Source organism: Drosophila pseudoobscura, chromosome 4 (genome assembly GCF_009870125.1).
Source record: "Drosophila pseudoobscura strain MV-25-SWS-2005 chromosome 4, UCI_Dpse_MV25, whole genome shotgun sequence".
NCBI lineage: Eukaryota > Metazoa > Arthropoda > Insecta > Diptera > Drosophilidae > Drosophila > Drosophila pseudoobscura.
In genome coordinates, this window is record NC_046681.1 from 5,104,061 (window position 1) to 5,130,650 (window position 26,590).

At 44.4% G+C, this 26,590-nt stretch overlaps 7 protein-coding genes across 8 annotated transcripts; 4 read left to right on the forward strand and 3 right to left on the reverse strand.

Moving 5' to 3' along the window:
• Positions 1 to 5,307: 5,307 nt before the first annotated feature.
• LOC6902661 (glycoprotein-N-acetylgalactosamine 3-beta-galactosyltransferase 1) lies at positions 5,308 to 8,651 on the reverse strand. Its single transcript, XM_002133141.3, has 4 exons — positions 8,139 to 8,651; positions 7,980 to 8,073; positions 5,809 to 6,108; positions 5,308 to 5,741 (listed from the first exon to the last, which is right to left on the reverse strand). Exons 1-4 carry the CDS (start codon positions 8,588 to 8,590, stop codon positions 5,508 to 5,510), a joined length of 1,080 nt encoding a protein of 359 aa, XP_002133177.1. The 5' UTR covers positions 8,591 to 8,651; the 3' UTR covers positions 5,308 to 5,507.
• Positions 8,652 to 9,086: 435 nt separating this feature from the next.
• On the forward strand, positions 9,087 to 10,353 carry Cpr23B (Cuticular protein 23B). The gene is made up of 2 exons (XM_001356126.3): positions 9,087 to 9,422; positions 9,485 to 10,353. Exons 1-2 carry the CDS (start codon positions 9,411 to 9,413, stop codon positions 10,253 to 10,255), a joined length of 783 nt encoding a protein of 260 aa, XP_001356162.2. The 5' UTR covers positions 9,087 to 9,410; the 3' UTR covers positions 10,256 to 10,353.
• A 488-nt stretch (positions 10,354 to 10,841) lies between these two features.
• LOC6902660 (glycoprotein-N-acetylgalactosamine 3-beta-galactosyltransferase 1) lies at positions 10,842 to 14,015 on the forward strand. 2 transcript variants are annotated; one of them, XM_002133140.3, is made up of 4 exons: positions 10,842 to 12,186; positions 12,789 to 12,885; positions 12,954 to 13,226; positions 13,287 to 14,015. In XM_002133140.3, exons 1-4 carry the CDS (start codon positions 11,672 to 11,674, stop codon positions 13,836 to 13,838), a joined length of 1,437 nt encoding a protein of 478 aa, XP_002133176.3. In that variant the 5' UTR covers positions 10,842 to 11,671; the 3' UTR covers positions 13,839 to 14,015. The 2 variants fall into 2 exon arrangements, with proteins under 2 accessions (XP_002133176.3, XP_033236156.1); XM_033380265.1 differs by having other exon boundaries at positions 10,843 to 12,186; positions 13,290 to 14,015.
• Positions 14,012 to 16,016, reverse strand: LOC4816401 (uncharacterized). The gene is made up of 3 exons (XM_001356125.4): positions 15,206 to 16,016; positions 14,299 to 15,147; positions 14,012 to 14,240 (listed from the first exon to the last, which is right to left on the reverse strand). The coding sequence occupies exons 1-3, from the start codon at positions 15,974 to 15,976 to the stop codon at positions 14,067 to 14,069; spliced, it is 1,794 nt and encodes a 597-aa protein (XP_001356161.3). The 5' UTR covers positions 15,977 to 16,016; the 3' UTR covers positions 14,012 to 14,066.
• Positions 16,017 to 19,109: 3,093 nt separating this feature from the next.
• Positions 19,110 to 20,587, forward strand: LOC6902659 (phenoloxidase-activating factor 2-like). Its single transcript, XM_033380366.1, has 3 exons — positions 19,110 to 19,472; positions 19,542 to 20,409; positions 20,490 to 20,587. Exons 1-2 carry the CDS (start codon positions 19,287 to 19,289, stop codon positions 20,361 to 20,363), a joined length of 1,008 nt encoding a protein of 335 aa, XP_033236257.1. The 5' UTR covers positions 19,110 to 19,286; the 3' UTR covers positions 20,364 to 20,409; positions 20,490 to 20,587.
• Nil (Nilkantha) lies at positions 20,432 to 21,987 on the forward strand. Its single transcript, XM_002133138.3, has 2 exons — positions 20,432 to 20,610; positions 20,756 to 21,987. Exon 2 carries the CDS (start codon positions 20,846 to 20,848, stop codon positions 21,944 to 21,946), a length of 1,101 nt encoding a protein of 366 aa, XP_002133174.2. The 5' UTR covers positions 20,432 to 20,610; positions 20,756 to 20,845; the 3' UTR covers positions 21,947 to 21,987.
• Positions 21,988 to 23,656: 1,669 nt separating this feature from the next.
• Positions 23,657 to 24,877, reverse strand: LOC117184065 (phenoloxidase-activating factor 2-like). Its single transcript, XM_033380132.1, has 2 exons — positions 24,580 to 24,877; positions 23,657 to 24,510 (listed from the first exon to the last, which is right to left on the reverse strand). The coding sequence occupies exons 1-2, from the start codon at positions 24,763 to 24,765 to the stop codon at positions 23,677 to 23,679; spliced, it is 1,020 nt and encodes a 339-aa protein (XP_033236023.1). The 5' UTR covers positions 24,766 to 24,877; the 3' UTR covers positions 23,657 to 23,676.
• Positions 24,878 to 26,590: the final 1,713 nt, after the last annotated feature.

Genomic DNA, 26,590 nt, shown 5'->3' on the forward strand with positions numbered 1-26,590 from the left:
TGCCGGATTTGCCTTTTCGGATCCGATCCGATTCGATCCGATCCGACCCGAGCCCAGCCAGGTCCGTCTCTAAGTGAGTTCCGTCATATTTGACATGACGACGTGTCGTATTAATCATTCTCATGTCAATTGTGTGTTTATCACCCTTTCTCTCCGGCGCTATTTCCCTGGGGAGTTCATGGGCATTTCCCAGTCTTACGGATGCAGTGCAAAAGACTCCGAGCGATATAATCGTATTCGTGGAGCGCGAGCGAGCAACAACAATAGCAATATCTTTGAGCTGTCTGCTAAGAGAGGAGTTACAACTCCAACCTCTTACTTGAATACCGCTCTTTCTTTGTCTCTCTGTCTCTTTGTCTCTTCGCTCTTTGGGTTAATTGAGTGGTAAAAACCGGCCCCCATGGAGAGGGGAGTTCCTATTTGCGTTTATGAGATGTTTATGGATTGTTCTTGAGAATTTATGCCTAGACAACATCGTCTTGAGGCAGCAGCGAGTATTACTTAACTCTGTTTGATTACACGAAATTTGCATACTAATTGGAGTAGCATCAAATTTGATGAGTATTTGTTCTTTATGAAGTGGAACCGAACTGCGTTTTATAGAGTCTTAATTTGGGTCTAGACAAGTGAGTATTGTACTTCCGAGATGAGAGAACCAAGTCTTAGCAGATCTGTATTATTATATGTATTTTCCGAATTTTAAATTTAAATAATAAATCAATCTTCCTATTCAAGCTGAGTAGAAAAGTTTCCACTGGGAATACGTGTTTTTAAATGTAAAATCTTTTTTCAAAAGAGCATTAAGAAGAGGTAAATTATATAATTTATTGATTTTAGTAACCATTGCACGTGCCATGTCAACGACCAAAGGTCAAGTGGCCCAACCACACAATCATCCAATGATTAATCTGTGGAATACTTAGCCATTGTACGGAGACAATATGTTATGTCAATTTTCTTCTGAGTATGTCAACAGCTTACTTTGTGTTTTGTGTCGCTGCTCCTTCTGGCCTCCGTGCCAGCCTCTTCGATCTCTGCTCGGGTGTCAGTCAGCAGTCAGTAGTCAGCTGTCGTGATGTGCTGCTGCCTCTCCACAGTGCAGCTGTGCACATTAAAATCAATTAAAATTCTTATTTATCTTCGATCCCAGCCGGGCTAACAAGTGCAGTCAGCCAGCAACAGATCGGGCGCATCTATAAATATTTATCAATCTGGCAGAACGTTAGCAGCAAAAGCTTAACACGCATCCAAACAGAAACAAAAAACAACAAAAAGAAGAAATATTCCTCACTTTGAAGTGCACTTCGAATGAAATACAAAATGGCAGAAGAGAACAAAAAAACTATTTCGACTGTTAGCATTTCATGCTCAATTGTCATTAGAAAAAAGTTAAAGTAAAAAACATTATTGAAAGCACACATAAGTTGAAGTTTATCGCTCAGCACTCAGCAGTCAGCAATCAGCACTGCAAAGCAATTCAGTTAGATAAGTAATTAAATTAATTAATTTTTATATGCGGCCGATTGTCGTCGATTCTTGATTCTAGATTCTTGATTTATCTGTGCGTGCATTGAGGCAACTTGTAAATACATATTTTCAGGGGCCTTCTACTCGAACATTTCGCAGTTGACTAAGTAAACTCGATTAGTATCTGCAGCTGTGGGCTGTTTATGGAATTCTCAGTTGAGCTCATAGCAGTTAGCATGGAATACTTTGGAATATATTGCAGAGATAATCTCCATAAATGTACTATAAATCTTTGTATCCGACTAAATGATGGACTTACTGACTCCTTAAGGCAGAGCTTATGTGGCCAAAGATTTGTTAAGTGAGAATACAGGGAAATTATATGGAAAATATTACCATATTCCCTGTGTAGTCTTCAGGCACTTGATAGACAAAAATAGATTCTAATTTCGTATTCCAGCTTTAATTGAGTTCAGTCCCGAAACATCAAGTGCTCTTGGACTCTTGGATATTTCTTGTCACTACCAAGCCCCAAACACTTTCGGTGCGAACACCAATTACGTGTTCGAAGCGAGCTCTCGAGCAGCAGCACCACAACAATCTGTACGCACAAAGAACACGAAAAGTAGAAGATAAATAAAAAAATATATCACATTCCTTTGGCAGCAAAAAGTGAAGGGTATAAATGTACAAGTGGGTATAAATAAGAAATAATTTCTGAATTTATCTGAAATGAACTGCAAATATTTTAGCCGTATTAATAATTAATTTATCTTCCTCAGCAGCAGGAAAAAAAAATGAAAACTAAATTGTCTAACAACTTTCGCTACAAAAACTGACAAACAGAAAAACAACAAAAAAAGAAACGAATCCAACAAACAATTTTTGAGTGAGGCACGGCTACGCATAGCTGAGTAATTGATTTTTTATGGCTTGGGCTACGATACAATTCCAGTTCGAAAAAAATATCAAATAATATCAAATGTAATGGCTTGCAAATCTGGATCGAGCGATTGAAGGTCGCGGAGTGCTACTCGACGGCGGCAACGCACAATTCGAAGAAAAAATTGCAACAGCAGCAAAGTATAATAAAATAAAATATAATAATAATCCGACAGGTGACAATAACAAGAGCAACAACATCCACTGCGTAGCCGAACCGAACCGAACCGAACCACTCGTAGAGCTTGTGTCGGCCCACAAAATGGAACACGCGCCATTGAAATAGACAACTCAGAAAAAGACAGCAGCCCGCAGTCGGTGCTAAAATGCATTACGCATACGCACGGTGTGACGGCCGTTTTGGAATGGAGAAACATTGAGCTTGAATTGGGCAAATAAGTAAGCTTAACTAAACTAAACTAACTTACAGGTAGCTCCGATTGGCAGCTCTGTTGGCTTAGCTTGTTAGCAAATAGTTTCAGCGTGGAGTTGGAAGCTCATAAATAAAGTGGTATTTCAGCTAATTGGATTCTTTGATTCAATGCTATCGAATCGTGCCGAGTAAATTAAAAAACACACCGAACTAAGGGTCCAATTTTCAACGTGAACTTTATAAGTTTGAAGTAGCACTTGACAGCAGAATTGGTGGAATGGAAAACGATTAAAAACATTCAAGCTCAAGTTTGTTCTAAATAAAAAATAATAATAAAATAATCAACTCCTATGGTCGAGAATTCCATAACATTTCCGTGTAAATTCAATGGCATCGCTCAGTTCTTTTCTTCCAAGAGCTCTCTCTCTCTCTCTCTCTCTCTCTCTGTCGAGAAGAGTAGATGCATTTTATTCCATATAATTATTTGTAGTTTTTCTCATTCTAGACAAATGGCCATAAATCATACACGGAACGCGTGTGGGCAGAAGCTTAGCTAAGTTTCCCATAACCATTTAGGCCAGAAGTATTTAATGAATGATTCCATCTCTCAGCCCAAATGAGGTCGAAATGTACGCTCCCAGTCCAAAAACCAAAGCCAAAACCACAACCAACCCGAAGTGCAATGCCAAGGTGCACTTGTGGCCCACTCCCACAAACAGCTAAGCGCCCTGTTTGAACAAGTGTCGGGGAATTCGCTTCCTCAATAAATACATGAGCTGTGCTTTTATGTTCAATTGCTTGTATTAACCGATTAACACACTGAGCTCATGCCTAACTATATTTTTAAGCCGGGCAATGATACAATACAATGTATTACTTTGTGCGAAAAACAAACAAAAAAGGTAATGCTGTAGCTCCCTTTCACTTACAACTCATGTTAATGGCCCCTTCAATGAGGGATCTTTTGCAAATAAATCCAATCGACTCTCAATCTAAGATCTTTCCAATGCAATTTTATCATAATAAGTTTTGTACACTCGTATCCAGCCGGCTTCTGAAAACATCTCAATCTCCAAAGGCATACACCAGCCGCGGGCTCCATGAGAGACGAAATGCCAACTGGCACACACTGCGCATGCGTACGTGATTTTGGATTTAATTAACTGCGGCCTGGCAACAGCACAGCACACCACAGCACAAACTGCAAGCTAAAACAGCATTAAAGTAAGGTGAGACACAGGCATTGACTTTGGTAATGAAAACAATTCAGTCCAGTCCACTAGCTCTGTCGGGCAGGCCCTTCATGCAAGAATGCCTCAAGTGAAGGATTTCCCAGAATGATTCATCGGCTTTCAGCCAGTAGCTTGCTGCCATTCCCCCTGCTTTGTTGCCACTTGGTTTCGTGGTAGCATAGCGCAAAGCGTTAATTAAATACTTGCAAAAATTGCAAGGTCACTGTAATAAATTTAAAAATACATATATATATATATTACAGGCAGGCGTCTACTTTATACCATTTGCGGAATATTACAAAAAATAATCCAACAAAAACATGTAATAAGATTTTCCAGCCAAGCCATCAGTACGCTGTCTTGGAGCTTACTGAAATAAATACATATAGACCGAATTTAAACTTTGGAAAAAAATGAAAAATTCAAATCAAAATAATTTGCAAACTCTTTATTCTTGTTTCTGAACTAAATTACATTACAACGCCTTGCGTTTTTTTCTATTTGTGCAATGGCTTCAAATTAACTAAATTCGTCGAACCTCACGAGAGTGTATTATGCCATACTCGTAAATATGTTATATGGTATTTACTTAAGTTCAAATGCGGAAAGTGACATTTAGTGTAGACGCGTGATTGGAAGAAGAGAAGATCGCCAGCAATGAGTGCGTGGGAATGAGGTTTACTTTTAACTAGTCCTATTACTGTAAATACTGGTTGCCAATACCTGCAACAAACGCTATCTTCAATGCCGTGGCTATGAATATAACCTGAATTCTGCATATGAGAGCAACAGCTTTAAAAATTGAAACCTGATGTTTCAGAAGTTGCTGCCAATAATTTTAATTCTTCAGCGATAAGCGAAACTTGAATTTGAATAAGATCATTGTTTGAAAGTTAAATCAGGAATATGAGGGAACGAGGGAGTTCCTTGTAATCGTAATTGTAATTATTCTTAGTCCTGATTTCCCCTGGAATAACTGTTATCGACGGATTTTTTCTAAATATTATAAATCTATATTATTATTTATTATTATTATTAGGTATATTTTAAATTTTATTTTAGCCTCAGCAACTGCACACATTTGTGTTGCATACTTTTGCGCTGGTATTTTAATTGTGAATGTTAACATGCATCTAACATAGATCTCAGCGATCCGCTGGATGGTCTGTTAATTCTCTGCTGGGCAAGTGAACTACAGAATGCTGTTTGCTCCGGCAATGGCAAGGCTAACTGGGGAGAGTACATAGTACGTACTGGGTATAATTGTTTTATGAGTCTCCCTTCTAGTTTTTCTTCGATTTCCAGCAGTTTGTCTGAATTGTAATGATCCTGAATGTAATATACAAAGATACGTAGGCCAGAATCAAGCTAACCAAGCTAAATATCGGTTATTGCTAAGGACACGCGTAAACCTTAATACAGCTAAAGTTTCTTATGCCTAATTTATTAATATTAGAATCACATGAAGAAGGCGGGAGTCTTATATGTAGAATTTAGAAATTATCTGGCTTCTCTGACATTTTTTGTAAATCTTTTATGAACGAATTGTCCTCCAGTGGAAATCTCCTCATCAAATCCGTTGCGGTCAAGTGGTGTCTGGTGTGATGCTCTGAGGGTTCGCGGCGTCCAAAAACTCGTAGATGATAAAGCAAAAACTCATAGAGGTACATCCGTTCGGGGCTGGCATAATGAAAGGCCACCGAATAATTGGAGCAGCAATTGAAGCCCTAACCGGAACGATGATTTGAAACAGTGATTGAAATTTGATGGCAGCAAGGGGATGATCAGACTCACAGTTTCGACCTCGGACACACTCATCAGCCGCAACCAGTCCGGGGTAGTAGCGTTAGAGTCGGACATATAGCTCTCCAGATCCAATGGCATGAATTTGTGCTTTGCGTCGTCCCCTCCCAGCGCCTGTGCAGAGTCCACCAAATGAACGCCCACATTCTGCAGACAGATGCCCATGTAGAAGTCCTCAATGCCCATTCTCTTGGGCTGCGGACAAACCACTTCAGATTCATAGGCTTGGGTCATGAAACGATGCAGGGTCTCGCGGCTCAGGACATAGGAGGCGCCGCCAGACATGTAGCTCTGATTGGGAAAGACAAGCGGAGACATTAGCGGAGCCGTGGATGATGTTCCACCTTCACATGTTACATTCCATAATTAAAATTCCATAATTAATATTCCACACGCACCGCATTTATTTAGCGAACGAGCACCTGTACCATCCCACCAGAAACCTACAACCTTCAGACATGAATATTTACATACATCAAAGACCCAACAAAAAAGTGCCGCCCGCGGTTAGTAACGGTGTTAGGCTTTAGGCATAGCCACTACATCAAGCATTACGCTGCTAATCCTCCACTGGAGGTCGCTCCGCGGGTCTGAAGTGTCAAAATACGAATCAAATTCAAATGTGAACAAGCAGGGCTTACAAATTATTGGAAATGATGTATTGAATTTAATCAATTGTCACCTTTGCTCAGATCAGGTCAGTTAATTAAGCTGCAATGATGATGAATTACATTTTGGATGGGTTGGAGAAAACATGACGGACGAATCAATGAGCCCTAATGATGTGAGCTTTGGACATATGGGGAGGGCTTCAAATACGACACAGCTAGCCGATTGAGAGATTTTCGAATAGAGGAAGGCACTTTAACCCTCTGGGTAACTTTGCAGTTCGGAGTAAGCTAACTAAAAGCCGATCAGATCATAATAAACCCAATATTTGTATGTATAAAAGATTCATTAAAGATTTATTAAAATATTCTAATTGACATAAGCGCCAGAGATCCCACAAATTCTAAAACAAAAGATTTATAAGACAAAACAAAGAAGTCAAGCAAATGATTATAACAATCAATCAAGAATCATTAGAGCGCCTTTGCTGCATTTTGGGAAATAATCATGTGATAAATGTGCGAGAAACAGAAACGGAAAAAACAAAGGGAATACCAGTATTTTAATGCCTCAATTATGATACTCGTATTGGGGCTTGCATGGAGGCTAACAGCTGTGAACCCTCTACCGTACAGCCATACAACCTACAACCATACATCCATATGCTATATGCGGTCATAATGTTTGCACTTTGTCTGACCAGTCAAATGCTTGCACAACGCTTGAAAATGTCAAAAGGCAAGGCAAGTCTTTGGCTACTGCCAAGATCTTCAGATGGACCCAAGACAATGAGGCGGGGCTGTGAAAGATGCGATGCTTGACAGGCGGCCCGATGACCGCGCTTGGAGTGGCACCAGGCGGCGCCGATTGCAGCCTGTTGGGGCTCCTAATGCGAATTTAATTTCTTATTTTCGATGTGTCCGACTGAAATATGAATACGGAAAACGCAAGACAAGCAGCCAGATCTTAAATGATTTGCAGCAGCCGAATCAACCTTGTGGGATTGTGTCATTTGCCCAATAATAGATCCATAGATCGAACAATGCAAAATAAATCGATATTAATTATTGAGGAATTACACACACCAAAGCGGACCGGTTTTTCTGGCATTGAACTTTAAGCGATTAGCACATTTCGCTATCCCAAAACATCTCTGAAGTATACGGCTATAAGAAAGTTCCGACAGAACAGAAAATCCGAAACGACGCTGGAACACCCTAGGGAAGGTTCGGCTTATTCGCACCACAATTAAATCAGTTCTAAAGGTAATCTTTAAAGGCAGCTTAGACGAGAAGTCCGATGGTCTCCAGCTAGAGTATCAATACAAGCGTTTGGCGACACTTTAATGTGACATATACAAACTGTTTTCGCCTGAAGCATGCCCACATATTTCCGAAGACATAATTCAATTAGTCCCGAAAACCAAAAACCGAGAAGCAAATCTTAATTTCAAAAATTTGCAATTCAGATTTTTGCGAGTCGCGTGAAGAAACGGGTGACTAGCATGGAAGATGGAGAGTTAATCGATGATGAAGCTAATGTCGATCACTTACCACATTATAGCGGGTCATCTTGTAGCCCAAATAGACAGGCGTTGTCGGGTCATAGGCGGAGAGCAGGTACTGCATGTTCTCCATGATGACATAGCTGTGGAGGGAGGGGAGGTGGATAAACTAAGGAGGCTCAGGCACAACAATTCTCATTCCACTCACGTATCATCGTCTGCCTTCAGATACCAATCGAAGTCCTGTCCGTACTCCTGCCAGATATGGCGGAAACCCTCGCGGGTCTTGTTCCACAGATCCTCATAGCCGCCACCGCTGGGATCCACAACCTGGACGACTCCTAGCGGCTCGTAGCTCTCACTGCTGACGAACACCAGGCGGCTGCATCGCTTGCCCCAAGTGGCATGGACATGTCGCGCCAAACTCTGCACATTCTCTGGACAGGTGAGCACCATGCAGAGAATCCTTGCGGCCGGCGCCTCCTCAAACCTTGCCAGGGGTGCTGTTGTGGCCGTCGGCAATGTGGAGGAGCTGGTGCACCACGGTGACGCACGGTTCACATCGTAGACGTACAGGAGCAGCACGAAGGCGAAGATAAATCCCGCCATGAAGCCAGTCATGAGATGCAGCTGCGACCGCAGCTTGATTTTGGCTGTCATTCTGCGTGTGAGGTGTGTTCTGTGCCGCGTCTGGTTCCCGATTGTCTTCGCTGCTGATTTTAGCCAAGTCTATCAGCAAAGGCAGCACAGCAGCAGTCGGCAACCGGTTTTGATCGTCTTCTTATCAAAACAATCAACTCTCTAATTTGGTGGGAGAGTAGAGGTAGAGATGGTCGTGCATCTAAGCACATTCTCATAAAAATCTAATCGCTTCCGCATAGAAAAATTCATATCAGATTGGTTCTTTCTGCAGATCTGTTCTTTATTTTGAATATACCATGGACGAAAAAAAGAGGTGAAAGTCATCCGCAGGTCGTGGTTGCACTTCAAAAATACACATCGAGCATAATTCATATTTCGAAATACTAAGTAGAAAAAATATACGCGGAGAAAACATGACAGTGGGACTCAATTTGTAGCCATGGGGCAACGATCGGGCCAGCGAGGCGCCTCCGTCTCATTGCGCGCTGACGCTTGGCAGAGAGGTTCAGGTTCTGCTCAAGTTCTGCTCATCTATGTATGTTATCTGTCAAGCCAAATTCAATTTGGTCGAGACTTACGCAGCAGAAAAACTGGTACAAAATGAAAAAAATGAAAGTGTTACATATACTTGTTGATCGCATCGCTGTGGACAATGGGAAATCGATCAATTGAAGCGCATGACATTGTATAACTTCGCTCATTGGGTAATACACTAGTCTCAGGGGATGAGGTATAAAAACTCCGAGTCGCCTCAATTATGACAACAGTTAGCTGACAATTTGTGGAGGCAGACGCAGACCAGACGCAGACCAACGGAAGGAAAATCTAAGCAATCGAGATGGCAGCAAAGGTGAGTCGGGACATAGGCTTTGCATAGGCTACCAACTGACACAATACCATTTGCATTTGCAGTTATTCGTCCTGCTGTCGCTGGCCGTTGTTGCCCAAGCGGAGTACAACTATAACGAGAAGGCAGCCACTGCCGTGAACACCCTGGAGCAGAGCTCCCCCAGCTCTGGGGAGGACTTCCTCAGCGACTACCACACGCCCAGCAACAATGCGCTGAACTCCCAGGCCACTCCGGACGGTTACGACTATGTGCCGCCTCGGACAAACCAATTTGCAGCCGGCGGAAGCAGTTCGGCCAGTGTGCATGCCTCGAATCTACTGCAAAGTGCCGCTAATGCCGCATCTGCATCGGCAGCCCTATTGCCTTCGCCACTGCCCATCCTGCGCCAACACCAGGAGCCGGAGGTTTTCCCGCCCGCCAGCTACAGCTTCAACTACGCCGTTAATGACGAGAGCACCGGCGACATCAAGGAGCACAGCGAGACCCGCGACGGCTATGTGGTGCGTGGATTCTACAGCCTGATCGATCCCGATGGCTACAAGCGCACCGTCACCTACACGGCCGATGATGTCCATGGCTTCAACGCAGTCGTGAATCGAGTACCATATGCCCTCAAGACCGTGGCTGTTGCGGTGGCCCCTTCAGTGGTACCGGCCATTGCCTTGGATGAGCGCTCCAAGCTGCAAACAGTGGACATCACGCGGTCGTCGGGAGCTTCCCCTGTGGAATCTGAGGGATCTGAGGGATCTGGATCTGGATCTGGTGCGTTCTCCCACGATAGCTATGCCAATGCCCCTCGTGGCCTGGACGCTTCTGGTGGTCCCTACGCCTGAGTTCTGCTGCTCTGCTATGCGGTGCTTGTATACTGCTTCATTGTGTTCCATCTAATCCATCTAGTTCTGTAGATATTCCATTAAATATGATTAACCAACACTGGTTTGATTTGTCAACACCAACATTTCGTGGCCCTAAGAAATCATAACTTTTGGTCAGTATGAAGCTTTCTCGCTGGCATTTCAACGTTTTCAAAGAAGCCAAAGTCTGTGTGGTGGCGTGTTCAAAAGGTTAATTGTGCAACAAACATATGGAACTGCCTTTTAAGTAGCGAAGATGCCTTAAAGATGTATTACCACTCGTCGAAAGAAACTGAAAGGTCAAAGCATCACGCCTTGTGATGGAAAGCTCTTAGAGACTCGTGTTTACCATTGGTTTCATAGACGAAATGCAAGAGTACCATACACATATGTGGAGTACCTATAATTATTTCTAAGCCTCGGCCGTATTGGTTGAGCAGATCGTGACACGAGTTGGAATCATTGCACGCACTCCCCTCCAGGGGATAACTGTTTGAATGGTCTGGCAACATCTGGCATCCAAAAAGGCGTTAAGTTATTTCTTACCAAACGTATCCGCGGGGCCCGTTCAAGCCAAGTCTGTCAACAGCCGGCAAAGCGCGAAGACGTTTCGGTTATTTTGTTGTTTCTTTGTTATTTCTGTATTTTTTTATTCGGAGTCTGAAGTCGCGTTCGGGCCGCTTTAATGGCCTTTTCGCAGTGAGTGTCTTCGTGTTTGAAATTCTGTGCGAGTGCCGTACCGGAGAGCATAAAGTGGAAAGAAAGCGGCCGAGAGAAGAGCCGCATAATTGCTCACCCACACACACACCCGAGCCCATCGCCCAGAGCCCAAAGCAGGGACAGCAGTAGAAGGCAGCAATTTGAGACGGGCCAAATCCAAATCCGATTGCAACGGGTCGCAGAAGCGTCACCGAGGCGGGGCGAGGCGAGGCACGGCCCAGGCAATTGCAAATCGAATCGAATTTAAACATCTTGCGAGTAAATGTACCCGTGTACAGAAGAGATACGAGTATAAGTACAACCACCGTTCCATACATGCATACTCCAACAACTTTATGCATGTTTGTGCGTCCCGAAGGTCAACCGCATCTTTACAAGCTTTCGTCTCTGCGGCAGTGCCTCCAGAATGTGTTAATTCGGTGTTTCAGTGACAACAACAACAACAACAACAGGCGACGGCAGCACAGCACCCAGAGCTTATACATACATACATATGTATGTACATACTCGCACAACGACAGCGACAACATTTTTTTAGATTTGCATAAAAAAGTAAACAAAAGCCGCCTATAACAAATATAAAATAAAAAACCATACCTACAAAAATTATAAAAAACAACAACAAGCTGAGGAAAATAAAAGCAAACCCAATACCGAACACGAACCCCATAGAAGATGAGCATATTTAGGCATTATCGGAAGCGCATGGAGCTGCTCTTGATGCTACTGATCGGCCTGGCTTGGGGGATCCTATTGTCCGAGCTCTTGCAGCGGGCTCGCTGGCAGCTCGACGAAGAAGACAAGCCATACCAAAGAAGCAATTACCCGCCAAGCAGCTACATGTGGAGCACTTCGGATCCATCGTACCAACTGACAACCATGCCCAACAACCTGACCACCGACAGGGGAGATCTGGCTGAGCGGCTCTTCAAGGAGACCCGCGTGCTGTGCATGGTGCTGACCAGTCCGAAGACCCACCGGACCCGGGCAATTCACATCAAGCGCACCTGGGGCTCGCGCTGCAACGAGTTGATCTTCGTGAGCACCAAGTCGGACAAGGAGCTGGGCACGGTGGCGCTCAAGGTGAAGGAAGGATATAGCAACCTCTGGGGGAAAACGCGAGCTGGTCTGCAGTATGTTTACACGCATTTTCAGAACTACGATTGGTTCCTCAAGGCGGACGATGACACGTGAGTGCTATTAACACAAATACAGTTCAGAGAATTGCCCTTGCAGCTGCCAGGAATAAAGATCATCAATATATCCTCAGGGTTATTCAGAAAAGTGATTGAACATCAATTATACTATGCGACAAAATAGAACTTGATTTCCGCTGTGAACCAAACCGACTTATTTGATAGATTTGGGGCTTTAAAATTGTCTAATAGGTTTTTCTTTTCCTAGGTTTTTTTCTTTAATTTTTACTATCAGACGTAGTGCTTCTTTTATTCACACAATTTAAGTACCTTTTATCTGGTTGTATTGAACTTTGCAATTCTTAAAAGGGGATAAATTCAGCTATTATTCAGATTCAAACACTTTGTGGCTTAAGCTCACCGTCTGAAAAATATTGAGCTTTCAAATTACAAATTGATCATTTTTGTGCGGTATTTTTCCAAACTCGAGAAAAGTCATAAGAAAGGCATAAAAGTCGGTTTGGTTCACAGCGAAAACGTGGTGTTGTTATTTAGTATAATAGAGACCAGATAATGTGCATATTTGGCGAAATATTGGGCCATGCACATTTCAGCCATTCTCTCCAATTGTTTTAACCACTATTTTGGAATTCCAGTTATGTGGTGATGGAGAACCTGCGCTCCTTTCTGTACGCGTTCACGCCAAAGGCGCCTGTTTACTTTGGCAGCAAGTTTAGGGTGCATGTGAAGCAGGTAATGGCTCGATCGATGGTCGCCCCACCACATCGAAGTTATAATGATATAATGGACCTCTCCTGCAGGGCTATATGTCGGGAGGAGCTGGCTATGTGCTCAGCAAGGAGGCCCTGCTTCGGTTTATGGAACACGGCTTTAGCAACAGCAGTATCTGCAGCAATCGCAGCATCGGCTTCGAGGATGTGGAGCTCGGACGCTGCATGCAGGCAGTGGGCGTTGCGGCAGGGGACTCCCGTGATGAGCATGGCCTGGCCCGCTTTATGCCCTTCTCGCCGCTGCACTGGTTCGCGGACTCGCCGAAGTGGTACAGACCCTACCGCTTCTACACCTCGTCAAATGTAAGAAGGGTTCTAGAATGGTATCTGATATCGTGATCAACTTTTTGAAATACTTCCTAGCAGAGCACAAACGATTGCTGCTCGAACTCGGCCATCTCCTTCCACTACAGCAATGCCAAGGACTTCTACGTGCTCGACTATGTCATCTACAAGTTAAGAGCCTTCGGCGTAAGCAGGCCTCAGGAGCAGCTGCCAATGAAGCAGCCATTCCAGGAGGTTATGGAGTCCTTGCAAAAGTGGCGAACTTCCAAGCCAGAAAAGCTGACGCCAGCAATTGGGGACCACAAAAATAAGCAAAAACTAAAGCCAAACGTTAAGACAAAAGCCATACCAACATTGAAAGCTAAGCACGATCCAAAATCTAAATCCAAAACTATACACAGACCTAAGCCCAAAACTACAACCAACACTACACCCAAAACTACACCCAAAACTACACCCAAAACTGCACAAAAAATATCACACAAAACCACACACAAAACTACACACAAAACTGCACACGAAACAACACACAAAACATCAAACAAAACTACACCCAAAACACTACACAATCCGAATCCTAAAACCAAAACTAAAATAACACCCAAACCTAAAGTCGAAACTGAGGGCTAACCATTTTCTTAACGCGACTGCCGGAAACCATGCCAAAGAGAAAAAACCAACGCAGAATTTGAAAAATAAAATAAACGGGATCATATGTTAAATCTAAATCCTAAACTATATTCTGAACTAGTCGTAAGTCATCCAATTGTTAATAAATCATGTCGCAATCATGCACTTTCCCTTACACGTTTACTTATTTATTTATGACATATGTACATCTTGAATCTGACAAATTGATTATTGTTGGCCCCTTCGGACGACTACGGCAGAGCGATTTCCACACTTCGTTCTGGGATGCCCCATTATGATGCCATAGGGACGGGCACTATATAAAACTGCTTCTAGAAAGTGCATTTCATAGGGCGATACTTTGTGCATTGTTATCGAATAGGTTGAACAGCAATTGATTCCCTGAAAGTGGAAATAAACCATGTATCAAAACACATGCAAGGAAGAACTCTCTACAGACCTTTTGGAATGTATGAATCTGAAACTTTTTCAACCAATCGATAAAGTCGGCACGTCCTGGTATGAGAAAGTACTCTAGGCCGATGGGAAAGAATCTATGTCGATTATAGTGGTCCCTAGAGTCACCGTCCGTGACATTTAACGTATTCATGCAGATACCCATTTGATAGTCCTCAGTGCCTTCGCCTTTCGCCCTGCACATCGATTTGCCGATACCTCGGGTGATGAACATCTGAAGGGCCTTCCTGCTGAGCACATAGCCAGCTCCACCGGACATATAAGTAACTTTCCCCAACCGAAAGTTGCAGCCAAAGTGAATCGGAGTATCCGGGGAATAGCTGGAAAGCATGTATCGCATATTCTCGATTATGGCATAGGTATCGTCGTCGGCCTTAAAGAACCAGTCCGCCTCATGGCGGTAATGCCTATAGGCATGCCTGAAGGCCGCCTTTGTCTTTCCCCAGAGAAAATCGTAGCTATCGCTGATATTCAGGCCAACAATGTCCACTCCAACTCCAGGTGACCCCACGTGAGGGGAGCTGCTGTAGAAGACCACCCTGTTGCAATGGCGCCCCCAGGTTTCGCTTATGGTTTTCGTACCACTCAGGTGGTTTGTGGGCCAGGTTAGGACTAGACAGAGAACCCGTACGGATTGGCTGAGCCGTCTGGCCAGTGTATCATTGATCGCTTTGGCCTCTATGTGATTGGGGAAATGTACAGACCTCAGCTCTGGCAGTGGATTGACGTATCCGTAGGGTCGTAGGTGGTACAGCAGAAAGTCCAGGACATGCAATTGATTTGAATTGACGTATGGATAAAGGATTCCACGACCAAAGCAGCTCTCACGACTCTGCGAAAGACAATGGATTTCTGATCATAGCAGACACACACATACCCCCAAGACTTACTTGATTTTCGTAGACCGATCGATAGGTGCAAGGCCACAGCCAGAACTTGGTGCGCAGATGGAAGGGCAGCACCTCTTCCTGCACATGAAACGGTAAAAGCTTGTCGCTTGGTCCTCGATCCATTCGAGCCAAGCAAGCCCGCAAGCTGGAGCCATCCTGCAGGCAGTTCTCCGCCGTCAGGTGCTCCAGTGCTCCACGACTGAAAATGTGGTCGGTGGTTGCTCCTTTGCCTACATGGGCGTAGGAATAGAAGCCGTGCTGGGCACTGAAGTAGATCGCCTGAGAGGGTGAATAGGGGGCCAGCATATGGCGGAGATTCTCCACAATCACATAGGTTCCCATAGAGACGCTCAACAGCCAGTCCAACTTATGGTGGTTGTTGCGATAGATCCACAGGTACGCCTCCGTCAGACTGATCTCCCTCGAATCGAATACACTCAATTCATTGCAGCGACAGCCCCAAGTCTTCCGGATGTGCTCTGCCTTCATTGCATCGAATCCGTTGCCCAAGTCCTCCAGATAAAGCAGGCAATGCACACGCACACTCTCGTAAAGTAGCTTGGCTATTTGTTTGTCGTCCCACTGCTGGGCCCGCAATCCAACGTCATAGCTGCTTATCGACTCCTTGTATGGCTTGAAGACAAACTCGTGGAGTTTGTAAAAGGTAGAACTTCGGAAAAATATTACCAGCTCGAGTACCGCCAGCCAGCCCGCAAAAGACAGAACCAGAATCCGCCATAGTTCGGCGACTTGCACTCGAATCAATTTCATTTTCCCAGCTGTAGAATTGAACAATAAGAACGGGTTGCTTTGATTAAAGTAGAATTTTTACTCAGAGGCAAGGGCATGCTGCTGTACTTATAGTTAGCCAGATAATACCAGAAACTATTACGGTTTATGTAAGCACCCTAATTGGTATCGGATGATGACTGCCAGATGCTTTCTCTCTCACTCTCTCTTTGTCTGTATTTTGTCACAATTTTTCTCGAACTTCTCCTGAGAATGGGAAAAACACGAAGAGAAAGAGAGGAACCACTACCTCTAGAGTATTTTCCGTTTTTCACCTTTCCACCTTATAACCTATTTGATCAGAATTTAAAAAAATTATATCTGTTTCCATTTTTCCTGATACTGCTTTCGATTCTGCTACTTCTGCCTCTGTCTCTCTTTTCAAACCAACACCAGCCGTTACGTCTCGCACCCCTCCGCCAGAGTGAAACTATACCGCACGAGGGAAAGTGCGTGAGAAGGGGTAGTGTAGAAGACACACTCCTGTAAATTCTGTGAAATGGAGCAAAAATATTTAACACATCCTCTGTGAATGCCCTGAAGCCTATAGAAGGAGTCCTCGACAGCGTCGCAACAGTCTCGACAGTCTTGCAACAGTGCCGCCTCCGAGGATTTGGGAAATAAAATACACCAGATTGCTAAGCTATGTTATGTACCAGTGAAGTACGAGTACGACTAGATCAAAGACTCGAATAAGTTAAGGAGGACATTTATTTCAATCAATTTCTGCCTTAGCTATCCCCCAAAGGAATTTTCTTCTCATACTTTGCCATACAATAAATAAGACTTTCTTCGGCTAGGGTACCTCACAAAGATAAGGCAAATTCGTTGCGCAGACTCTGTCATTCAATACATTGTAATTTTTGATGGACCCTCTGTACCCCATGTCATGGTAGTGCTCCTTTCCTTACTGATTATTAGGCTCCCCTGTATACCAGATTTGATGTGTAATGGGTTCTTTAGTTGAGTGCCAAGTATGCGGACCCCATATGGGCCAGTCCCTACCCGAGTTACAGTATACGAACGATATTGCTTTTAAAAAGATAAAGTTTGACCGAATCCCATTCTTCGATGGTTTTGAATAGTAGTCTAATAGTTCTAATAGTTCTAATAGTAGTCTATGTAACAATTTTAACGAATTACGCTGAGGGTTTATTCACTCCACGTTGACCAGACAACTAGATAAAATGCTGACTAATGAGTCCTTATAATCTAATCAACCCAATCAAACCAACCCAGCAAATGTGTTTCTTGGGCCGAAACTTTCGATTCTTCCTTCGGTCGGAGGGACCAGCCCTGCGTTCTGATGAAGATAGGAGGTAGATCCGTTGTGGAGGTAGATCGTGGGGGAGTAGATCGGTAACGGCGGGGCCGTTATCACTCACCGAAGGCTGATACCCCCGACTCGTAACTGGTTACCAATTGCCTTCAACGTCTTGATTTTTTTCTCTCCTCGCAGGCTCATTACTCTCCTGCTCTCGTGCTCTCCTGCGCGGTACGATTTTACCGACTCTCGACCTTAAACTCACTGTCCTCTCCTCCGCCGCGCATCGGTGTCCAAGAATGTTCCTGACGCTCCGTTCGGGCTTACGGTTCGAGCGGGGCAGGAACCTGCCGCAGGACTAGAGGTTGCCCTTACAGTGTGGTAATTTAACTATCGCGGTACATTTGGACATTTTACCGCAAAATTTCAACCATTCAAAAATATGGAAGGACTCGGCGTCATGTCTTATGAGCGAGGTTACATAGTTACATACTATTTAAACCACTGGCAATAATTTATTGATCGTAACATAGAAAAAATGGATCAAGCACACCTTCGACACCACACCTCAGGAGTTTTTAGATGTGTTTCTTCAATAATGGTTTGTTCAATAATAAATTCAGAAAGAATTATCAGAAGACAGGAGACAAACATCAGAGAGGTTATTCAAACGAGGGGGAACGTTGTGAGTTGCTGCGGACACAGCAACTCTACAGTTATACCCGATACTAAGTCAATATGGCTCTCCTCCGGCAGACGCCGCTAATATTAAACGACACCACAAAGAGTGCGTGCGAGAGAGACAGAAAATCAGTCTGAGCGTGACGTCGGGCGCTGCGTAGCCACTGCAAATTGATTTGTTCCTTTTGGCTATAAAAATGATCTGATCTGATCCAGATTCAGCAATCTAATAGATATGGTCATTATCTATGATTCTGCGTTTTTAGTTTTCTCGAATCTGCAATATTGTGGATGCAACAAATTTTCATCCTTTATGTGGGCGGAAGGAGGTGGGGCTAAATTCTGAGATATACGTTTCATAGTGAGATTAGATCAGAAGTGCGGATACCAAATTTGGTTACTCTAGCCTTAATAGTCTCTGAGATTTGTGGATGCCCCAGATTTTCGTCCTTTGCGGGGGCGGAAGGGGGTGTGGCGAAATTTGGACACGAAACGGTCAAGGTCCGATATCACAGGAGTGTGGATACCAAATTTGGTTACTCTGGCTTTTATAGGTTCTGAGATCCTTGAACTCATATTTTGCAATTGGCAAAACCGACCATGAAACCTGTGTGTTAGAGAGAGACAGAGCGAGAAAGAATGAAATTGTTTTCTTCATTCTGGCTATAATAATTATACGATCTGATTGAGATTTTACGATCTAGAACATATAGTCATCCTCTACGATTCTGCGATTTTGGTTTTATCGTATCTTTAAAAATGTGGATGCCACAGATTTTCGTCCTTTGTGGGGGCGAAGTTTTGAAATATTTTTGAAGCAGTGACATATCACAGAAGTCTGGATCCAAAACATCGTTGCTCTAGCTCTTATAGTCTTTGAGCACTAGGCGCTGAAGGGGACGTTCAGACAGACGGACGGACGGACGGACGGACGGACGGACGGACAGACGGACAGACAGACAGGGCTCAATCGACTCGGCTATTGATACTGATCAAAAATATATGTACTTTATTGGGTCGGAAACGATTCCTTCTGGACGTTACACACATCCACTTTTACCACAAATCTAATATACCCCAATACTCATTTTGAGTATCGGGTATAAAAAATAATGTGTGGCTGTTTTATGTTATTCAATTCTATGAATTCCAATTGTTTCAAGAATTTCCATACTTTCGCGGAAACAGATTCTAATATTGTTTCGCATTATTCCATGGGTCAGGTCTAGGTTGCAGTTAAATGTGAGTTTGAAGATTTTTAAGCTTCGAACTGATAACGGCCCGCATATAAATACACCATCGTAGCCACTGGGAATTTAGTACAAGCTATCTATTCTCAAACAAACCATGTCGAAACAGTGGGCACTCGGAGCTATTCTTTTGAGCTGCGCTCTACTGGGGCGAGGCGATCCTGTCACTCCTTGTGGCGATCAGCAAATGTGTGTCTCTAAAGACCGCTGCTTAGCTCAAATGGGACAGTACCGATCGGCCGTGTGCCAAGCCTCAGAAGTTTGCTGCGACATTTCGCAGGTGGTAAGTACTTAGGAGACTATTTGATGCGTACAATCACTTGCATCCCATTGATTGATTCTACTTGCACAGGACGAGTCAGTTGATGTGACTGAAGGACCTTCGGATGCTGAAGACCTATGCGGCATGAGCAATCCAAGCGGACTGGATGCGAACGCCAATGCATCTGAGGATCAGGCGAAGTTTGGAGAATTCCCCTGGACGATTGCTCTGTTCCATAAAGGTCAATACTTCGGCGGTGGGTCTCTGGTTAGCCAGAATGCTGTCCTCATGGCAGCCCACCTCCTGGCGGATAAGTCAGAAGCCGATATTGTAGTCAGAGCTGGCGATTGGGACTTGTCAAGCACGGAGGAGAGCACTCCGCATGAAGAGCGCCAAGTTTCGAGGGTTGTGAAGCATGAGAACTTCGATGTGAAAACTGGATCCAACAACCTGGCACTCCTCTTCCTTGAGAGCCCGCTCCCCAGGACAGCACACATCAGGCCCATTTGTTTGGCCACCGCGGAGAGGTCCATTGAAGCGCGCTGCTTTGTCGCCGGTTGGGGGAAAAAAGCATACCCGGATGTTGACTATTCGAGCATACTGAAGAAAATCGAGCTGCCCATCGTGGACAGGGATACGTGCCAGAATCAGTTGAGGCAGACCCGCCTGGGCAGATCCTTCGTCTTGGCCCCTAGCTTCGTTTGCGCAGGTGGAGAGAAGGGTAAGGATGCCTGCCAGGGCGATGGCGGCTCCGCGTTGTTCTGTCCCCTGGCCGATAACACCTCTCGATACGAGCAGGTCGGAATCGTCAACTGGGGCATCGAATGTGGAACGGAAAACGTACCGGCTACGTACACGAATGTGGCCCAGTTTCAACCGTGGATTGAGCAGCAGCTGAATAGTCAGCCTTGATTATGTAGTCAACTTATTAAATTTCCGCTGGTCTGGCTGGCTTCATGTTTAGTATCAGAATATTTTCTCAAATAAAGTACATACTTCCAGTGAAATTTATAACAATAATATTAATATTTTTCCTAGCTTCCAAGCAGTATATGCTTAAGTTCGAGTAAGAAACGAAAAAAAGACCACGAAAGTTATCGGTGAAGAACCTGAAAATCCATTCCAATCGTCTCTATGAAGACCACCGATGAATAATTCAGTAAGTCTGGGGGAAGAAAATTTAATATTTTTTGAAGTGAAATGGGAATCACATTATATGTCAGCATGTCGATAATATTATTTGGTTCCTTTTTCTAGTCGATCAAAATTATAAACTTCATAAAATTCACACATCTTCTTTTTAGAGACTTTCAGTTGCCTAAATCGTCTCAAAAATTTTGACCCTGATTCCAAAAATTAACCTGCAGTAGACGCTTCGTTGGAAAACAATTGCGATGGGTGGCCTTTTGGAAAAGCCTTCAACGGATAAGGAAATTGAAATGGGGAGTGGCAATGGACTCCAGTACTGTGTGTCTGCGATGCAGGGTTGGAGAATGGAAATGGAGGATGCCCACACAGCTGTGTGTCGCGTGAGCAAGCCATTCGACCTTTGGTCATTCTTTGGGATCTTTGACGGACACGCAGGAGGCCGCATATCAGCGTACTGCTCAGAGCACCTATTGAGCACCATCATTTCAAATGAGCAATTCGCAAGGGGTCAGTTCGTTGCGGGAATACACGACGCCTTCCTGTACATCGACGATGAAATGCGCAGACTTTGCCCCGACAAGTCAGGTGGTAGCACAGTCACATGTGCATTTGTATCGCCGGACAAGATCTATCTCGCCAACTGCGGCGACTCGCGTGTTGTTCTCTCCCGGAACGGCCAAACCGAGTTCAGCTCCTGGGACCACAAGCCGAATCTCCCCTTGGAACGAGCACGCATAGTGCGTGCTGGCGGGAGTGTGATGATACAGCGAGTGAACGGGACTCTGGCCGTCTCTCGTGCGTTGGGGGACTTCGACTTCAAAAGCGACAGCACGCGCTCCAGCTGCGACCAGCTCGTCTCTCCAGAGCCAGATGTGACTGTCCTCGACCGTTCGCCAACTGATGAATTTTTGGTGATTGCTTGCGACGGCATTTGGGACGTTATGAGCAGTGAGGGAGTTTGCGCATTCATTAGATCGCGTCTCTGCGTGACGGCTAACATCAAATCAATCGTCAATAGTGTGCTGGACATTTGCCTGCACAAAGGCAGTCGTGATAACATGAGTTTGCTGCTGGTGCTTCTGCCAGGTGCACCCTCGGTTAATGTCGACGCCGTGGCCGCCGATCAGCGTCTTGACCATACCATTGAACAGTTGACACGGGAAGCCATTCAAAAGAATGAATTATTGGACTTTGAGGAGCTGCTTTCACTAATGCATGGAATGGCCCTCAATATTACAAATTTACCCCCTGGCGCCGGCATCTACGCCAAGTATCACATCATTGAGCGAGTTTTTCATGACGCCAATCCTGATAAGCCACCTGAATTTTTCGAGTACAAGTATTAATTAGCATAATAGCCCATTTATTAAACAACAGTTGGACCGTTCTTTTTTATCTTTCATTTCTTTAAACACTCTCAAACACTGTAAACTAGCATAAAAAGTCAGTCAGGCTCTATTCTTCACTTACTTTTGCAGATTACGTTTTCAGCCAAAACGTTTCGTTTTCGTTTTAAGGTGTTGTTGTCGTTGCCAATTTTTTTCCGAGCCAAATTTGAGGTTGGGGTAAAACGGGTTATGAAAACCGGAGCCTGGCTGAGTATTTCCTTTTGCTGCTAGAATATTTAGGGCCTCGATCCGAAGAAGAATGACGCATATGACAAGGGAGGTTATCTCAGAGCTCATAGCATAGCAACACAATGTACGAGACTGTCACTTCTGTGCACTGGCAGAGTTGTTTTCCTTTTAATTTTAATTATTCTTAGCAGAAGCTTCGTTGCTCATCGAATTGGTACTTCAGTATGTTAAAATAAATGCTTCAATAGAAGAGAGTAGAATAAAATGAGTATCACCAAACGTTCGTTCGCTGAGGTGGCGAGGGGTAAGACCCTTATCGGCGTCATGGACAGAGGCGCCGAGGACGGCCAGATCATCCTCGTCCTTAATGAGGAGTCCCTAGAGCTGCTTGTAAAGACGGACGGTGTAGTGGATTATGGCTACAAGAAAATTAACATAGCCACCTAGAAGGCCGATCGCAAGGGCAGGCAAGCGGAGGTCGAGCCAGACCTGAAGCTGCCGGAGATCGGCGTTGGATACGGCGTCCATGGTGTCGGACGACATCCTGGACGACTACGGATCCGACTAGAGCGACCTAGCTAGGGGTCTCAGCCCCATCGTTGGCGGGGAGGAGCCGGAGCCCCCGACAGCGACCTAGAGACCACAATGGTGGAGGTGAGCATCAGGAATATCACCCACGCTCCTGCAGATAAACCTCCACAATTGTAAGGCAGCATGCGCTGTTCTACTGTTCCATCTAGCCAAGGGTGGAGCAGACATAGTCCTCATTCAGGAGCCCTGGATCCTGGGAAACAGGGTCTCCGATCTGAGGACTCCAGACTATAAGCTATACATAGCTGAAACCGCAGGTAAAATTCGTAACTGCTTTCTGGCAAAAAAAGAGAGCACTTATTTTTGCTCCCAAATTTCAGCTTTGAAGACCACGCCGCAGTGAGCCTCGAAGGCCAAGAGCGCTCACTGGGGCTCACTCGGGAATCCTGACAAGACTACCGCAATTACCAGAGAGGAAAGATTATTGTATCCCTATCCCGGCAACCGCCTAACCTTGATGGATTCCTTTCTGCGATGCCAACAAATCATTATGTGTTTTTAAATCCATTATTGAAATATGGCCACGTCTGTGTACTAAAACATACACGGTACGTTGTTTCTTCCACATTGGATTCCTCAGTTGACAAGGCCGGCTCGTATCGAAAGGTCTTGAACTGATTAGAGTATTTTTGAATGCGATGCTAAGATCGCCCCACACGTCTGGTTAACGATAGATCTTTATACAACGTGTGCAGGTAGCTAGAACTTTCATTCTGCATTTGTGGAGGAGAGCACTCCGCATGCACTCTAAAGGAAGTTCTTTTGTTTGAGATTCTGGTGTATTTATTATATATAATATAATATAATATATATAATATATATTATGTACATACATATTAAAATCATTAATTTATGATATTTCGCGGTTAACTTTGCCACTCAATAACCAGTCAGTTACCTATTAGTTATCACTCTGCCTCGTTGGACGCCAGCTTCAGCTGCTGCTCAATCCACGGTTGAAACTGGGCCACATTCGTGTACGTAGCCGGTACGTTTTCCGTTCCACATTCGATGCCCCAGTTGACGATTCCGACCTGCTCGTATCGAGAGGTGTTATCGGCCAGGGGACAGAACAACGCGGAGCCGCCATCGCCCTGGCAGGCATCCTTACCCTTCTCTCCACCTGCGCAAACGAAGCTAGGGGCCAAGACGAAGGATCTGCCCAGGCGGGTCTGCCTCAACTGATTCTGGCACGTATCCCTGTCCACGATGGGCAGCTCAATTTTCTTCAGTATGCTCGAATAGTCAACATCCGGGTATGCTTTTTTCCCCCAACCGGCGACAAAGCAGCGCGCTTCAATGGACCTCTCCGCGGTGGCCAAACAAATGGGCCTGATGTGTGCTGTCCTGGGGAGCGGGCTCTCAAGGAAGAGGAGTGCCAGGTTGTTGGATCCAGTTTTCACATCGAAGTTCTCATGCTTCACAACCCTCGAAACTTGGCGCTCTTCATGCGGAGTGCTCTCCTCCGTGCTTGACAAGTCCCAATCGCCAGCTCTGACTACAATATCGGCTTCTGACTTATCCGCCAGGAGGTGGGCTGCCATGAGGACGGCATTCTGGCTAACCAGAGACCCACCGCCGAAGTATTGACCTTTATGGAACAGAGCAATCGTCCAGGGGAATTCTCCAAACTTCGCCTGATCCTCAGATGCATTGGCGTTCGCATCCAGTCCGCTTGGATTGCTCATGCCGCATAGGTCTTCAGCATCCGAAGTTCCTTCAGTCACATCAACTGACTCGTCCTGTGCAAGTAGAATCAATCAATGGGATGCAAGTGAATGTACGCATCAAATAGTCTCTTAAGTACTTACCACCTGCGAAATGTCGCAGCAAACTTCTGAGGCTTGGCACACGGCCGATCGGTACTGTCCCATTTGAGCTAAGCAGCGGTCTTTAGAGACACACATTTGCTGATCGCCACAAGGAGTGACAGGATCGCCTCGCCCCAGTAGAGCGCAGCTCAAAAGAATAGCTCCGAGTGCCCACTGTTTCGACATGGTTTGTTTGAGAATAGATAGCTTGTACTAAATTCCCAGTGGCTACGATGGTGTATTTATATGCGGGCCGTTATCAGTTCGAAGCTTAAAAATCTTCAAACTCAACTTCAACCTTAACCTAGACCTGACCTACGGAATAATGCGAAACAATATTAGAATCTGTTTCCGCGAAAGTATGGAAATTCTTGAAACAATTGGAATTCAGAGAATGTATAACATAAAACAGCCACATATTAGTTCTATGAAAAACCTCTCTGCCGATTGGCTCTGTTCATTGTGTTAATAGTCTCCTGCCCTCCAATTATTCTTTCTGATAATTGAATCGCCCAAATTTACCGAATAACAACCATAATTTAGAAACACATCTAAAAACCCCTGAGATATGGGGTCGAATGTATGCTTGGATCATTTTTTCATGTTACGATCAATGAATTTCCCTTTCGTCTCATGTTCCGTCATTAGTAATTATTGCACGTGGTTTTAAAAGTAATAGTATTGTAGGTCACCTCGCACAAGAGATTTAACGCCGCAGCGTTTCATATATTTGAATTGTTGGTGAAACGCCACTTGGGGTCGAATTTTATTTATTTTTCGTTATATCTAATCTATTTTACTATTCTTATTTTATCGACTCTTAAAAAAACTAGTGTAAGTTAGACTGGGGCAAAGCGGGAGCGCAATAAAAGCTCGTTCCTGGCGAAATCGCCCCGCTTTGCCGCCGAAGGTAAGCTAAACTAAGATGAAATTGTCAGCATAATTTGTGGAAGTCGCGAAAAGTTATTGAAATCGAACGCGCGCAACCCTGTCGCCTTTTTTTCGTCTTTAAAAAATTAAAATTATTTGCAGCGTCCTGCCCCGTACGAACCGTAAGCCCGCACGGCGCGTCAGGAATACTCGGGGGGCACCGGTCGACAGAGGAGGGGAGGACAGTGAGTGTCAGGTTGAGAGCCCATCAAATCATACCGCGCACGCTAGCAGGAAACATCAAACATCATCAAACATAGGCTAAGTTTTATTTTAAAGTATTTTCCCTTACGTATGTGCTTTAATCTTCCATGCCAAAAATTAAAAGTATCTATTTTCTGAGCATTAAAACGGACAACCTATATGCTATCAATATAATATCACTGTATATTATAATATTACTATTAATGTTCTAAAAAATTGTACTAACTGCCACACATTTGGACGAAATACAGCGGTTACTCCTGCATCCTGCATCCTTTTTACCGATAATAGATGTTAAGGAACTTCCGAACAAAGCAGTACAGTTCAACATGATTTTGGCCAGAGAATGACTGCTCAACTCCGATGTGCCTTTCTTGGTTGCATTAATCAATTGGCCAGACTTTTTCACTTAAAATGAGCACAGGGGTATATTATATTTGTGGTGAAAGTGGATGTGTGTAACACACAGGCGGAAGCGTTTCCGACCCCATAAAGGATGTATATTCTTGATCAGCATCAATAGCCGAGTCGATAGGGCCATGTCCATCTGTCTGACTTTGCTTGCACAAGGGCCTTTGGTTTCCCATCTACGGTCCGGACCCAACAGTTGAAAATAGTAGAACGTCAACCCAAATGCAATCGTTTAATTTACATATTGTTATGATATATTTCTGTATTAAATTGCATCTGTTTTAGTTTTATTTTGAATATGCGATTCAATAATAATGAAACCAGCTCGATGGACAAACTGCCATATACGATAGGATGCGATCGCCGCTCAGATCGCCCTATATGTACGTCTAGTTATCGATGAAAATCTTTACAAAATGTGCATGGGGCTAGAGTTTTCTTTATGCATTTGTGGGATCTAACGATC